The 16,829-nt window shown below is 40.4% G+C and overlaps 2 protein-coding genes across 11 annotated transcripts in view; one reads left to right on the top strand and one right to left on the bottom strand.

Moving 5' to 3' along the window:
- The window catches only part of myo18b (myosin XVIIIB), a 96,470-nt gene that overhangs the window by 43,096 nt on the left and 36,545 nt on the right, over positions 1–16,829 (top strand). The gene's annotated exons all lie outside the window — the stretch shown is intronic.
- Positions 9,101–16,829, bottom strand: LOC308386319 (uncharacterized protein). Its single transcript, XM_080865774.1, has 3 exons — positions 13,910–16,829; positions 10,701–13,878; positions 9,101–10,487 (listed from the first exon to the last, which is right to left on the bottom strand). The coding sequence occupies exons 2-3, from the start codon at positions 12,096–12,098 to the stop codon at positions 9,969–9,971; spliced, it is 1,917 nt and encodes a 638-aa protein (XP_080721900.1). The 5' UTR covers positions 12,099–13,878; positions 13,910–16,829; the 3' UTR covers positions 9,101–9,968.

Genomic DNA, 16,829 nt, shown 5'->3' with positions numbered 1-16,829 from the left:
CCCTCCCATTCTACTTTTAAATACTCTAGGAACAACAAGTAGGCCTGCAGAGCGAGAGCGAAGTGCTCTAATAGGGTGATATGGTACTACAAGGTCATTAAGATAAGATGGGGCCTGATTATTTAAGACCTTGTATGTGAGGAGCAGGATTTTGAATTCAATTCTGGATTTAACAGGAAGCCAATGAAGGGAAGCCAAAACAGGAGAAATATGCTCTCTCTTTCTAGTCCCTGTCAGGACTCTTGCTGCAGCATTTTGGATTAGCTGAAGGCTTTTCAGCGAGTTTTTAGGACATCCTGATAATAATGAATTGCAGTAGTCCAGCCTGGAAGTAATAAATGCATGAACTAGTTTTTCAGCGTCACTCTGAGACAGGATATTTCTAACTTTAGAGATGTTGCGCAAATGGAAGAACGCAGTCTTACATATTTGTTTAATATGTGTGTTGAAGGACATGTCCTGGTCACAAATGACTCCAAGGTTCCTCACAGAGTTACTGGAGGCAGTGTTGCCAACTTAGCGACTTTGTCGCTATATTTAGCGAGTTTTCAGACCCCTTAGCGATTTTTTTTCTAAAAAAAGTCGCTAAAAAAGACGTGAAAACACGTATCGCTTTTACTCTCAACAAGCAGCGGGTGCTGTAATGCAGTCAGTTCTTCTTTTACTCTTTTTCTCTTATGCTGTTTTGTGGATCACAAGGTTTAAAACTACTTATAAACACACACACACAAAGTAACTCCACCAGAGTGCCGGTCCAAGCCCGGGTAAAGGAGCAGGGTTGGAATTATGACATTAAAAAAAAACAATAATTGCTAAAAGAAATTTAATTTGTAGTTCTAAATAAACTCTAAATGCATTTAGGACGTTTTTTACTCACTTTATGTCTCTTCCACGATGTTATTTCTCTCTCCAACAACATAGGTTACAATTAGATTAGCATGACCAATTATGCAAATTAGGCGATGACGTCATTTAGCGACTTCTAGGACAGCCAATAGCGATTTTCCTTACTGAGGAGTTGGCAACACTGACTGGAGGCCAAGGCAATGCCATCCAGAGTAAGAATCTGGGCCGAGTACAATAACCTCAGTTTTATCTGAATTAAGAAGCAGAAAGTTAGTGGCCATCCAGGTCTTTATGTCTTTAAGACATTCCTGCAGTTTAACTAATTGGTGTGTGTTATCTGGCTTCATGGACAGATAGAGCTGGGTGTCATCTGCATAGCAGTGAAAATTTATTCTATGTCTTCTAATGATACTGCCTAAGGGAAGCATGTATAATGTAAACAGAATTGGTCCTAGCACTGAACCCTGTGGAACTCCATAATTAACCTCAGTGTGTGAAGAAGACTCTCCATTTACATGCACAAATTGGAGTCTATTAGATAGATATGATACAAACCACTGCAGTGCAGTACCTGTAATACCTACAGCATGTTCTAATCGCTCTAATAGGATATTATGGTCGACAGTATCGAATGCTGCACTAAGGTCTAGCAGGACAAGCACAGAGATGAGTCCACTGTCAGAGGCCATAAGAAGATCATTTGTAACCTTCACTAAAGCTGTTTCTGTGCTGTGATGAGCTCTGAAACCTGACTGAAACTCTTCAAATAAACCATTCCTCTGCAGATGATCTGTTAGCTGTGTGACAACTACTCTTTCAAGGATTTTTGATATGAAAGGAAGGTTGGAGATTGGCCTATAATTAGCTAAGACTGCTGGGTCTAGAGATGGCTTTTTGAGTAAAGGTTTAACTACAGCCAGCTTGAAGGCCTGTGGTACATAGCCGATCATTAGAGATAGGTTGATCATATTTAAGATCGAAGAATTAATTAATGGCAGGACTTCTTTGAGCAGTTTTGTAGGAATGGGGTCTAAAAGACACGTTGATGGTTTGGAGGAAGTAATTATTGAAGTTAACTCAGAAAGATCAATTAGAGAAAAAGAGTCTAACTTAACATCGATGGTACTAAGAGTAGCTGTAGATAGTATTACATCTGTGGGATGATTATTGGTAATTTTTTCTCTAATGATAAAAATTTTATTTGTGAAGAAGTTCATGAAGTCATTACTAGTTAACGTTAGAGGGATGGTTGGCTCAAAAGAGCTCTGACTTTTTGTCAGCCTGGCTACAGTGCTGAAGAGAAACCTGGGGTTGTTCTTATTTTCTTCAATCAGTGATGAATAGTAAGATGTTCTGGCTTTGCGGAGGACTTTCTTATAAAGCAACAAACTATTTCTCCAGGCTAAATGATGATCCTCTAAATTTGTGACACGCCATTTCCTCTCCAGCTTACGAGTCATCTGCTTTAGGCTACGTGTTTGAGAATTATACCACGGAGTCAGGTACTTCTGATTTGAGACCTTAGTTTTCACAGGAGCTACAGTATCCAGAGTCGTACGTAGTGAGGAGGTGAAATTATTAACAAGATAATCGACCTCTGTTGGAGTAGCGTTCAGATAGCTGCTCTGCTCTGTGCTGGTACAGGGCATTGAAGATGATAACAGTGGGTGGATTATATTCTTAAACTTAGTTACAGTGCTTTCAGAAAGACATCTACTGTGATAAAGTCTACTCTCCACTGCTGTGTAATCAATTACTGTAAATGTAAATGTTATCAGGAAATGATCAGACAGGAGAGGGTTTTCAGGAAACACTGTTAAATGTTCAGTTTCTATGCCATATGTTAAAACAAGATCTAGAGAGTGATTAAAGTGGTGGGTGGGTTCTTTTCCATTTTGAGAGAAGCCAATTGAGTCTAATAACAGATTAAATGCCATGTTGAGGCTGTCATTTTTAGCATCTACATGGATGTTAAAATCACCCACAATAATTATTTTATCTGAGCTCAGAACTAAATTAGATATAAAGTCTGAGAAATCAGACAAACTCTGTGTAAGGCCCGGGTGGACGATAGATGATAACAAGTAAGACTGGTTTCTGAGTTTTACAGCTGGGGTGGACGAGGCTAAGCATCAGGCTTTCAAATGAATTAAAAGTCTGTCTTGGTCTTTCGTTAATTAATAGGCTGGTGTGAAAAATTGCTGCCACACTGCCCCCTCGGCCTGTGCTTCGAGATTTCTGGTAGTTAGAATGACTCGGGGGTGTTGATTCATTTAAACTAACATAATCATCCTGCTGCAACCAGGTTTCTGTAAGGCAGAGTAAATCGATTTGTTGATCAATTATTAAGTCATGTACTAACAGAGACTTGGAGGAGAGAGACCTAATATTTAATAATCCACATTTCACTGTTTTACTCTTTGGTTCACATGTGGATACTGTATTGTTCTTTCTTTGTGATTTTTGTTGCTGTTTTTTAGTTTGTTTTTTGTCTTTTTGGGAGCTGACACAGTCTCTATGGAGATGGGTTTTTGGGGGGAGGGGGGGGGGGGTAGCAGGAGGAGAGAAGCTGCAGAGAGGCGTGTAAGACTGCAACTCTGCTTCCTGGTCCCAACTCTGGATAGTCATATTTTGGGGGGGTTTAATAAATTTGTCCATATTTCGAGAAATGAGAGCTGCTCCATCCGAAGTGGGATGGATGCCGTCTCTCCTAACAAGACCAGGTTTCCTCCAGAAGGTTTGTCAATTATCTATGAAGCCCACATCGTTTCTGGGACACCACTCAGACAGCCAGCAATTTAAGGAGAACATGCGGCTAAACATGTCACTCCTGGTCTGATTCTATGTATCGTATTCTTTCAGATTGTGTTAATGTGAACTCTGTTTCATTAAAACAAAGGAAGATAAAAGAATAGCCAATAAAAGCATATTTCCATACATTTCTCTGGTATCCCTGCTGCTTGCAGATACAGTGGGGCAAGAAAGTATTTAGTCAGCCACCGATTGTGCAAGTTCCCCCACCTAAAATGATGACAGAGGTCAGTAATTTGCACCAGAGGTACACTTCAACTGTGAGAGACAGAATGTGAAAAAAAAATCCATGAATCCACATGGTAGGATTTGTAAAGAATTTATTCGTAAATCAGGGTGGAAAATAAGTATTTGGTCAATAACAAAAATACAACTCAATACTTTGTAACATAACCTTTGTTGGCAATAACAGAGGTCAAACGTTTACTATAGGTCTTTACCAGGTTTGCACACACAGTAGCTGGTATTTTGGCCCATTCCTCCATGCAGATCTTCTCGAGAGCAGTGATGTTTTGGGGCTGTCGCCGAGCAACACGGACTTTCAACTCCCGCCACAGATTTTCTATGGGGTTGAGGTCTGGAGACTGGCTAGGCCACTCCAGGACTTTCAAATGCTTCTTACGGAGCCACTCCTTTGTTGCCCGGGCGGTGTGTTTTGGATCATTGTCATGTTGGAAGACCCAGCCTCGTTTCATCTTCAAAGTTCTCACTGATGGAAGGAGGTTTTGGCTCAAAATCTCACGATACATGGCCCCATTCATTCTGTCCTTAAGACGGATCAGTCGTCCTGTCCCCTTTGCAGAAAAACAGCCCCATAGCATGATGTTTCCACCCCCATGCTTCACAGTAGGTATGGTGTTCTTGGGATGCAACTCAGTATTCTTCTTTCCAAACACGACGAGTTGAGTTTATACCAAAAAGTTCTACTTTGGTTTCATCTGACCACATGACATTCTCCCAATCCTCTGCTGTATCATCCATGTGCTCTCTGGCAAACTTCAGACGGGCCTGGACATGCACTGGCTTCAGCAGCGGAACACGTCTGGCACTGCGGGATTTGATTCCCTGCCGTTGTAGTGTGTTACTGATGGTGACCTTTGTTACTTTGGTCCCAGCTCTCTGCAGGTCATTCACCAGGTCCCTCCGTGTGGTTCTGGGATCTTTGCTCACCGTTCTCATGATCATTTTGACCCCACGGGATGAGATCTTGCGTGGAGCCCCAGATCGAGGGAGATTATCAGTGGTCTTGTATGTCTTCCATTTTCTGATGATTGCTCCCACAGTTGATTTTTTCACACCAAGCTGCTTGCCTATTGTATATTCACTCTTCCCAGTCTGGTGCAGGTCTACAATACTTTTCCTGGTGTCCTTCGAAAGCTCTTTGGTCTTGGCCATGGCGGAGTTTGGAGTCTGACTGTTTGAGGCTGTGGACAGGTGTCTTTTATACAGATGATGAGTTCAAACAGGTGCCATTCATACAGGTAACGAGTGGGGGACAGAAAAGCTTCTTAAAGAAGACGTTACAGGTCTTTGAGAGCCAGAGATTTTCCTTGTTTGAGGTGACCAAATACTTATTTTCCACCCTAATTTACGAATGAATTCTTTACAAATCCTACCATGTGGATTCATGGATTTTTTTTTCACATTCTGTCTCTCACAGTTGAAGTGTACCTCTGGTGCAAATTACTGACCTCTGTCATCATTTTAGGTGGGGGAACTTGCACAATCGGTGGCTGACTAAATATTTTTTGCCCCACTGTAGATCACGACTACACGGACAGCACGTAGGCTTTTTAAATATAAACCTCAACAGGAGTTTCACAACACAGGCTGTGACACATGATTTTAAAGTCCTGGCAGGAAACACTTCCTCCAGGCTACAACTAAAAGTAAAGCAGACTTTTAAAACACTCACTTCTCAGCTCTACTCATTAACAAAAACAGCTGCTTTATTATCTGGAACACTTGAAAACATCAGTGTCATTACTACAGAGTGCAATCATAGCAGCACGGTTTGGACAGCACTGGGACTTCGGCACAATGCTGTGGAATAAAAGTGTGAGCAAACACCACAACCACAAAAAAAATAGCGTGTTACTTTATAAGAAAGCCCTCCGTAAAGCCAGAACCTCTTACTTTTCATCACTGATTGAAGAAATGAGAACAACTTTAGGTTTCTCTTTAGCACTGTAGCCAGGCTGACAAAAAGTCAAAACTCTGTTGAGCCAACTATTTCTTTAACCTTAACTAGTAATGACCTGGCGAAATAAAATTTTAGCCATTAGAGAAAAAATCACTCATAATTATCTCACAGATTTAATATTAACATTATCTACAGCTACTTTCAGTACCATGGATATTCATTTAGTCTTTTTCCTCCAAACCATCAACATGTCTTTTTGGACCCCATTCCTACAAGACTGCTCAAAAAAGTCCTACTATTAATTAATGCTTGAATCTTGAAAATGATCAACCTATCTCTAATTATAGGCCAACCTCCAACCTTCCTTTCATATCAAAAATCCTTGAAAGATTAATGGTAGGTTTGTAGCTTGAACCTATTCGCTGGAACGTTGAAGGCAATATAATTACACAGCAAGCAAGACCCGAAGTAGGCAAAGTTCTTCATGTTACTCATGCATGAGGGAGACCTGCCTGGAGCCAAGTGTCGTTCCACCACTTGACCTCCGTCAGACTCTCAGCCAGGTTCCCCATAGCACTCCTTTTATTGTGGTTACATGAATATGCATAGGGTCATTAACATATAGCATCTTACATAGGTATACATGTGAACAAAGAATACTCTGTGTGTGTGTGTGTGTGTGTGGGGGGGGGGGGGGGGGTACTGCTGATCAAAGGGCCATATAACATGAAAGCACAAAAGCAAACATCCTTGGTCAGGAAGAGGGTAGTCTCCGCCTCACCCTAGATGGTTCACCCTAGATAACATGGTGAGGAAGTCCAGCAGTTCATCTAAACAAAAAGCACTTAGACTAAAACAGACGTAGCTACGTTAATCCTACCGTAAAACAATAAGACAAGGTACGACCTCTCTCGTGCTCCCAGAGTGCTGTCTAATACACACAAAGTTTGCAGACTATCAAGGATCAAACCTCTACCAATCTACAACTAATTATAAAACTCTAAGCATACATAAGTAAATATTTCTAAGCATAAATGACAATCAACAATACAAAACCTAACAAGTAGTTGTCAAACAGCTAACAGATCATCTGCAGAGGAATGGTTTATTTGAAGAGTTTCAGTCAGGTTTCAGAGCTCATCACAACACAGAAACAGCTTTAGTGAAGGTTACAAATGATCTTCTTATGGCCTCTGACAGTGGACTCATCTCTGTGCTTGTCCTGCTAGACCTTAGTGCAGCATTTGATACTGTTGACCATAATATTCTATTAGAATGACCAGAGCACGCTGTAGGTATTACAGGTACTGCGCTGCAGTGGTTTGTATCATATCTATCTAATAGACTCCAATTTGTTCATGTAAATGGAGAGTCCTCTTCACACACTGAGGTTAATTATGGAGTTCCACAGGGTTCAGTGCTAGGACCAATTCTGTTTACATTATACATGCTTCCCTTAGGCAGCATCATTAGAAGACATAGCATAATTTTTTATTGCTATGCAAATGACACAACTTTATCTATCCATGAAGCCAGATAAAACACACCAATTAGTTAAACTGCAGGAATGTCTTAAAGACATAAAGACCTTGATGGCCTCTAACCTTCTGCTTCTTAATTCAGGGGTCACGATACAGGCAGATCCAGAAAACCTAATCACAGAGACGAGGGTTACTCCAAAGCAAGGCTGGAAAACAACAGAATTCTACAGAGCCGGGCAATACTAACTGGAGTTACTCAATATGCATTTATTGCTTCTACTTTAGACTACAGTAATTTGTTATTATCAGGATGTCCTAAAAACTCCCTGAAAAGCCTTCAGTTAATCCAAAATGCTCCAGCAAGAGTACTGACAGGGACTAGAAAGGGAGAGTATATTTCTTCTATGTTGACTTCCCTTCATTGGCACTATGTTAAATTCAGTATTGAAGTCAAAATCCTGCTTGTCACATACAAGGTCTTAAATAATTAGGCCCCATCCTATCTCTGCTACACTCTGACCATGAAACCATAGCCACTGTGCACCAGTCACACTGTTCTTTACTTTAAATCCATCACAGTACAGTAAACTAACCTGTTTATCCTGCACTAAACTCCAGAGTATTCTTATGCAGCCTTTACATAGCAGTTAGTCTACCTCATTTTGTTTTGCAGCATATTTCACAATATGAAAGAACATAATGTCACATGTACAAATGTACACTCCATCTCTGAGCGAAGTTAGCTCTGAAGCTTTAGCTAGCAACACACTCTTTGACAAACTGCACACAGTTTGTGTGTTTGCTGATGTTTGTTGAACAGATAGAAACAATTTATTTAAACAAACATGCCACTTAAAAAAAAGTCACTCCCTTTATGCTCTCTTCTCTTCAGTAGGGCGAGCTAGTTGCCAAGGTACCGCAACCGCAACTTATGGAAACTTGCAGTCATTCCAGTGTTGTGTCAGTAAATAAACAAAAAAACAAAACAAAAACAAAACACTGTCCCACTTTTAACCCCTTTGGCACATGTAATCTCTTTTTATGCATCATCCTGGTGATTAATAAACAAACAGGAATCCCTTTCCTGTGTTACTGTTTGAGCTTACATGGGTTTGATGTCTCGTCACAGTGACGAAATAATAATTCAACCCAAATGCATTTAACCAGAAGTAATGAGCCTGTTTTGAAAATGTAAGAAGTAGAAAGTACAGATATTTGTTTAAAAATGTAGGGAGTAAAAGTAAAAAGTACACAAAAAATAACTACTCAAGGAAAGTAAAGATTCCTAAAAATTGTACTTAAGTACAGTAACAAGGTATTTGTACTTTGTTACTGTCCACATCTAGATACAGAGGTGGGAAGAAAAACTGAACAGAAAAAGGGGCCAAAGCAAACAAACAAAAATATATTTTAGGTTATGGACACATCAAATTAATTAAATCAATGTAATCAGAGTTTGTTGATTACATTGAACTTTGTTCTCAGGCTTTTGGGCTCTGTGGGCTTGAAATAATGTAACAACTTGGAATTCGATTTGCATTTTCTTGATTCAGAGTTCTTAGACAGCTTAGATAGGATCAGACCCTCAAACCACTGAAGAAAATAACAAAGCAAGCAACAGAATTAGTCTGTTCAAAAGGCTGAATGATTATCACGTCAAAGGCTGGTGATTTCTCAATAGCCTTTTCACTGTCTGTATGAAAGGGGGACATTATCATGTGTAGTGAATAGGAGCATGAGGACCCAAATGCAGACACACAGATGTGGATTGTGGTAAACAAAAGAAAAAATGTTTAATTAGGCTGATGAGCAAAATACATTATGGTGAAAAGTAAAGTACCTGAGGAAATTAGAAACACTAATATAGTATATAAACTAGGGCAAGAAAACACTTGAACTACAAATGAAAGGTGACTGACATTCTGACAATAGACAAAGGGAGACTGACACAATATATATAAACAGGAGGGTGATTAATTGAGTAGAGACAGCTGGGGAACACTGCATGAACAAATCAGCAGTGTTGCCACAGTTACTTTGAAAAAGTAATATATTACGGACTACTGATTACTCCTTCCAAAAGTAACTTAGTTACTTTACTGATTACTTTATTTTTAAAGTAACTAAGTTAGATTACTAGTTACTTTATTAGTTACTTTCAGAAGCTGCCAATAACACTCCCCACTGCCTCAACATAAAAACATCAACCGATTTTGCCAATACTCACTTTATTGGAAGTGTATTTTAACAGTAATGTCAACAATATATCTCCTGACATTTGAAGTTGAACTTAAAACTTTTTTCCTGACAGAAATACTTGTTTGTATGAAAATAAAGACAGTCTTGTTACTTCACTTAACATAAATACTTTTTATAAAAAAACAAACAAACAAACAAAGAGTCTTTCTTGACTTCCCTTAAGATACTTTTTATACCATCCACATGTAAGCACTATTGTCCGCTTTTGTAACTTTGGACTAATCTTATGAAAAAAAAAAAAAAAAGAGACTGCAGGTCCAACTTAAATTGCCTTACTTCCTTGCAGGTAATTGTTTTAAGTTAATCAACTTGAAAACTTTAATAAGTTTATTAAGTGACTTTGATAAACTTAATTCAATTACTTGTAAATAGTTATTTAAATTGGATTCCCCATTCTCTGTTTTTTCAGTATATGTTGTCATCGCATGTTATGGGGGAAACAGTAGAGTGGAGCGAGTAAACCAGTGGTTGTACCTCATTAACAGAAGCTTCTCAAACCTTTTGTCAGAAAGTCGATTTCTTTTAGGCGTGAGCACCAAACCTCCCAGACTAAAAAGTCGCTCCACAGGAGCACTTGATGGGGTTGGAGTGTTATACTTTAAAAAAATTGTCTTTATGCTTGAAAATTTATGCAGAATCTGAAGGTCGTAGCCTGACATCAGGTAGTCCATGACTTCTTTTTCTGCAGAATAGGTCTCCTCCTCTGGCTCTGCCTCAAAAGTGAAAAAGTCCATCTCACCTTGGCTGCTAGATGTAGTAGCACTGGGCACACTGGCAGGGTTTTTTACCAGAGGAGCAGTGGTGCAACACTCTGCTGTCAGAAGCTGTTTTACTCGCTCCCTCCTTCCTGCATCTCTCAGCCATCGGAGTTTGAATTTTGGACAACTGGCAGCTGCAAGAAGGGCATCTTTGTCATCCAGCACACCGGCGAAACGAGTCTGAATAGCCTAAAAAACATAAAAAACACAATTTATTATGTTATTGAATTATTTGCAAACCATGCCTAATATGAGATCAGTATTATGGATTTATTTTGTTTTAGGTTACTTGTAAACATTTTAATTGTTTTAATCTTATTTTTCAATGATAATTAATATTCTGTTCCATGTTTGTGAATTGTATGAAGCAAAAAATCTGACTAATTTCAAGATAGAGCGTACCTGTACAATGGCATCTGGAAGGCCTGCAGTCATCCTGGAGAGGTCATCTTTCACAGCCTGGGTCTTCTGCATCAGAACTTCAAGTGTTGGTAGTAAAGTTCCATATGGACAGTCGCCTTGTAAAATGTCCAGTGCTGCAGTCAGAGGTTTCATGGCCATGCAGTACTCATGCAGGAACTGGTATTCTTGATCTTTGAAGCACTTCAGTCCTAGCTTTGTGCACAGAGTATTCAGCTCACCCATGGGGATTTCTGCAATTCTCTTTACAGCATCAAAAAAGGAATTCCACCTTGTGGATGTTGGTATTAGGAGCTTTCTTTTGCTGATTTCTTCCACTGTTTCTGATGCAAGTGTAGATCTACTCGATTTGGTCCAAAGAGCTGTGCATTTTGCTGTGCTGCTCCTATACACAGCCCTGCTCTCTGCATTGGTTGTTAAATGTTTCTCCACATCACGTGTGCAAATTATGTTGATGGTGTGCGAAGCACACCTGCGGTGCGGGGGAAGAGACAGCTGACCATCACTTTCATTCTCAGCCGAGAGGATTTCTGACAGATCAGAAAAAGTGACATCATCGTCTTTGGGGCTGGACTCTTCCTCCTCCGTCTCATCATCGGACTCCGTGACAGGATGATAAACTTGAAACGCCTTAACAAAGTTGGATCCATTATCAGTAACTGTTGCAACTACTTTGTTGAGTAATCCATAAGAGGAGTGGATGTTTTCGATTTCTGTACCAATGACATCATACGTGTGTCTACCACGAATTCGCCTACATGCTAATGCAACCTTGTGACGCTCTAATGTGGTTCTACTGATCCAGTGGAGCGTTACTCCCATATAGCTTCTGTTGTTAGCAGTCCAAATATCCGCGGTAGTTGAAACAAAGTCAATCTCATTCAGTGTGGCCTTCAAATTTCTCTCCATTTCTGTAAACTCCTTCTCCAAGTAAGAAGTAAAAGTCGTTCGGTGAGGCAGCTCGGCATTAACAGAAGTAGGGATCTTTTTTATTATGGCACGAAACGAGGGCGAGTCAACAGTGTTTATAGGTAGCATTTCTTCTACAATATACTGCGCGACCAACTTCTTCAATTCTTCATCACTTACTGGTTTTGCACCAAAGTCCAACTTTTGTTGTTTGGGGGGTGTAGGACCTTCTGCGGAAGTCACGGCTCTCTGCTTTGGACCACTTGGTGGGACTCTCTCTGTGAGTTTGACTGTGCTGTGCTGCGACTCCAAATGTTTCTTTAAGTTTGACGTAGTGTTTTTGAAGGTAGATAACACTTTTTCGCCAACACAGAGTGTACAACGAACCTTAATATTTAAATCTTTAGTTGACAGAAACTCAAAATAGTGACCATATTTCCAGCTAAAGAACGAACATCTCTCTCCCTCCATTGTTGTTTACACTTTTTTACGTCGCTGGCTGCTTGTGAGCGGGAAACGTGACCTGTCGCTTATGTGACGTTTCACGACACGTATGCGTTTGTCATCCGCTGAGACGAAAAGAAAAAACCAAATCTTTTTGCTTAAAAAAAATAGTAACGCACAGTGGTTTGGACAAGTAACTTTAATCTGACTACTGTTATGGAAATAGTAACGCGTTAGATTAGTCGTTACTGAAAAAGGGGTCATATTCGGAGTAACGCGTTACTAAGCAACGCGTTACCGGCATCACTGCAAATCAGGCATAATGACATAGGGGGGAAAAACTGAACATAATGGACATGAGATGAGGGACTTTCAAAATAAGACGGGAAGTACCTAATGCAGAGACCAGGGCTCTGTCCCAATTCAGGGTCTGCATGCTTGAAGTACGCATTTCAAGTGTGGTTACGTCACCGCCACGCGACGATGGCTGTCCCAATTCGAAGTGTACTTCAAATGCATACTCCAAATGCGCCGTCGATTTCCCCAAATATCAAGCGTGGTCCGGTGCACGCTTCGTGGTCCCATATATCCCACAATTAATAGCGCGGCGGTGGGTGTGGATAATTTTGCCGCAAGATACGGCAGAAGGGAGCGGCCGAAGAGGGTTTTTTTTTTCCAAACTTTATTGAACTTATAAAGCGAACAGTCAGTCATTCCAGTTCAGTTTGTACAGTAGACATACAAGGCAAATAAGAGTAACAATATACAGTACAATGAAATAAGAAGGATAAATAAATAAAGGATAGAAAAGAAAAAAAGGGGGGGAATGTGACAGACTTCATAACAACTTTGTACTTGAAAGTTGTGACAGCTCATTCGTTAAACATTTCTGAATGAATTTCAATCAATGATAAACCTTTTTTATTGGAAGTTAATTTAAGAGAGTTTAAGTAATATTCAATTTCAATCAAAAACAAATTAAATGATGGGGTCGAGTTTTGAAATTTACATTTATGTATGTGGAATTTCCCTAATAAGATGGAGCGGCCGAAGAGTGAACTGTCAAAAGTACTGAATATGACGTCACTTATTTATGTGCGAATGTTTAATAATTAAAGTCAGTCATATATCCACAAACACAACAAGCTGAAAGTCAGTGATATATGTGTGTGTGTGTGTGTGTGTGTGTGTGTGTGTGTGTGTGTGTGTGTGTGTGTATATATATATATACATATATATCATAATAATCTGACAATACTATAATATTGGCCATATTATATTTACATTACCACAGTGAGATGACTTTAGTCTCATGAACAACATTAACTAATTCTTATTTACTAACTAATCTTAAATGACTGTTCAGCACAGAAATGAAGCCCAACAATCATGTTTTACAGTCCCGTGGTCTCAGCCTCAGATACTCAACTAATCAAAGTGATGTCATGACAAAAATGAATGACCAACAAAACATTTTTCTCCTTCATTTCTGTCAAACAAAGCTGTATGTAACGTGTCTCGCAGTTAGTATCATCAGCGCGACGAAGCGTATACTGTCCCATTTCACAAGCCTCTCACTTCCGCACTTCTCGTACTTATAGTACGCACCGTACGTAGTACGCGTAGTGTGCGTACTTCAAGCGTGCAGACCCTGAATTGGGACACAGCTCAGGGGCCTGTTCTTCGTACCTCGCTAAGTAAGTTAGCTGGATTAGATTGTTGACGATTTCGCGTGATCCTGGATCGTTCGGTTCCCCGAAGCTCATCCGGGACTTGCTGTCATAGCAACAGAGCCGTAAGCGTAAACCTGCTCGGGAGCAGGTTTACTTTATGTAAACAGGATTAGATCGCGGCCACGCAGGTATGTCCGCTTCATTTATACGAAAGCAACAGCGATATTCCACCACTGTTTCACCATAAATAAATAACATCAATGTAACTAAAGATAATGCAGCACCTGATCCTTTTATTGATGTCACACAGATACATACAGGTCATTTCCTAAAAAAGGGAAATGTACTATTAACATTCTATTACATGTATGTGATTATTACAGATGTAATTCATATTTCAGAGTAGTAATTGTAAATTACTTCGTGTAATCAAGATGAGAGACCACGGCTATAAAAGCCAAGGTGGATTTGGGAAGCCTGTCGCAGCCATGTCCTGTCCGTTTACGCGAGCCACCCATTGCGGAAGGTGCAAGATTGATAAGGAGAGTCCTCAGAATTCAGCGTATATTGCGGGATAGACAGGATCCTTTAGCTCAGCGCGACAGTGTGCTCATTGAGAGATATCGATTTTCCCGTGAGGGTATTATTTACTTAACCAACTTGTTGACGAGGGGGTGCAGGACCACCACCTGTCTTTTTTTGCTCTGCCCTTTTCTTGGTTGCTGTTATGAACAAACAAACAGATTATTTCAGGGTCTCTTTCCAAGAGACGAAAAGCAATATAAGTGATAAATATTACCATTCTATAGAATATTCTTATATTTCACTTTTACTTGTTCCCATGTTCTAGTGGGTCCTGTTGTGGCTCTAATGTGAAAGAGGATATAATATAACAATATAATATAATGTAATATAATATTGGATAATATAGTGTAATATAATAAATCTACCCTACCGCCTACTGGTGTTGGCCAGAGGGGCCGATGGCGCGATATGGCAGCCTCGCTTCTGTCAGTCTGCCCCAGGGCAGCTGTGGCTACAACCGTAGCTGCCTCCACCAGTGTGTGAATGTGAGAGTGAATGAATAGTGGCATTGTAAAGCGCTTTGGGTGCCTTGAAAAGCGCTATATAAATCCAATATATTATTATTATTATTATTAAATTACTTACGAGTTTAATTTGTCAGCAACTTCCTGCCAGCCCTCTCTCCTTGCTTTTGCAGCCTTTGCAGTGTTCCCTTGCGTTCTGATTTAACTCTGAAACTCCTGAAATCCCTCACTCAGGAGTTCTTGCTCTGCTGCCGAAAAATACCGAGCCGAGCGCACTCCTTCGACATTTTCGCCGACCAATCAGAGGGTTGCCGATCACTGTTTCTGCTATCGATGCGTATCCCCTTTTACGGCACCCAGTGATCGCACATTACTTCATCCAGCTGTACTAATCGTCAACAGCAGGTGTGTTCGGGGAACCGGATTAGCGCGCTCACGGTTAGCGCGATGGTATGGTCTTGGATGTTTCATTTGATCTTGGATGTAGTAAGCGACGTACGAAGCACAGGGCCCAGGACTGAGACATACGAGCTGAATGTAGACAAAAAGGTAAACAAACATGGAGACAAGACTGACTGGCACTGGAGACCCAGACAGCAAGACACAGAAACAACACTAGGACATGAACGAAATCAAACAGTAACCAAGAACCAAAAATATAGATAATAAAACTCAGAGGCACTAGGAAGTACTAAACTCAAACTTAAACATAAATATCTCTTAAATCTAACAGAGACTCAAAATGCTGGGTCATAGACTCAGGACCATGACAGATATAGCCTCCAGGTCTGAAAACTGAAGCCTTCGCAGAAACAAACTCCATAGCAGCTCCACAAAGTCCAGCTGGAAAAACAAAATTGGAGAAAATGATGGCAAAATTGGAGAACTTGGTAGCGACAGTGAACAAAGTATTAAAATTGGAGCTGATGTCTCCATCTCTAAATGCGTGCAAGGCGGACTTAATAAGCAACCCATTCATTGCAAATGAGATGGACTCAGCCAATGCCTCAAACAGAGAGAAAGGAACTAGGAAGACATTAGTTTTTAGTAATGGCACTGGAAATTTCACAATTTCACATTTCATCCTCAGTCACCCATAGGAGAACTCTTGCCACTCAGCGACTCCGAGGAGCAATGACAAGCAAATGGACCCTCAACTCAGAATATGACGTATGTCACGGCGGAGTCGGTGTCACAGATGACTGAAAAAACTAAAAATGTTAAAGAACTAATAAAAGCTTTACATGGGGGGAGGGAGGGAGGAGCTTTCCTATTTCTACTCTAGTGTGAATGCACAATTGAGTTAGATGAAGATCTGAGCAGCTGAGCAGACTTTAAAGCTGCTACTTACAGTTACACATTCAGTCATGTTCTTGTTCTCACTAACTGCACATTTCTTTGTGACCTCTGAGCTGAGCCAAGAAAATGAGAAGGAGCTCCAGGACTTAAGTTATTCGCACAAAGCAACACATTCACACACACAGAGACAGACACAAGAATGCCCTTAAACAACCTACCAACCAGCAATGGAGACTTAGACACAGCCCCATATAAATGGATTTAATCATACACACAACAGCATGCACACAGGCACACACACATGTGCATGTACACAGACAGACACACACTTCTCCATTACCATACCCAACGTCATCTCTCCCTCATTCGGCTTCCTCTCTCTGACTGTGATTAATCCTCATTGTCTCTTCAAGGTTATGGGGGTGCACACATACACACACTCGTACATGCTTATGTGTTTCTATGACAGTTTTGGCTCCCACACCCGTCTCAAAACCAACAAAGGCAAAAGCCTGAAAGCTTTTGGTTGTGTGTAGGTGCATACATATGTGACAGGATATGAGAGACAGAGTCAGTAAGAAAATGATGGAACGATTTAAGAAATCACTTTTTTTCTCTGGATGTCAGCTTGCATATGTAATAGTTTGCTAATAAATACTGCTGATGTGTGCTGGGGCACAGCAAACAGGTCTGTTAGAAGATGACCATCTTATTCATCCCTGCATCTTCCTCTTTTT

Source organism: Rhamphochromis sp. 'chilingali' (genome assembly GCF_963969265.1).
Source record: "Rhamphochromis sp. 'chilingali' genome assembly, chromosome: 2".
Classification (NCBI taxonomy): domain Eukaryota; kingdom Metazoa; phylum Chordata; class Actinopteri; order Cichliformes; family Cichlidae; genus Rhamphochromis; species Rhamphochromis sp. 'chilingali'.
Note: the sequence above shows the minus strand (reverse complement) of the source record. Positions and strands in the feature narration are given on the sequence as shown.

Coding starts and splice junctions, on each gene's coding strand:
- LOC308386319 (XM_080865774.1), bottom strand. CDS start 12,098: ATGGAGGGAGAGAGATGTTCGTTCTTTAGCTGGAAATATGGTCACTAT. Junction 10,488..10,700: donor TTCCAGATGCCATTGTACAG/GTACGCTCTATC, acceptor TATGTTTTTTAG/GCTATTCAGACTCGTTTCGC.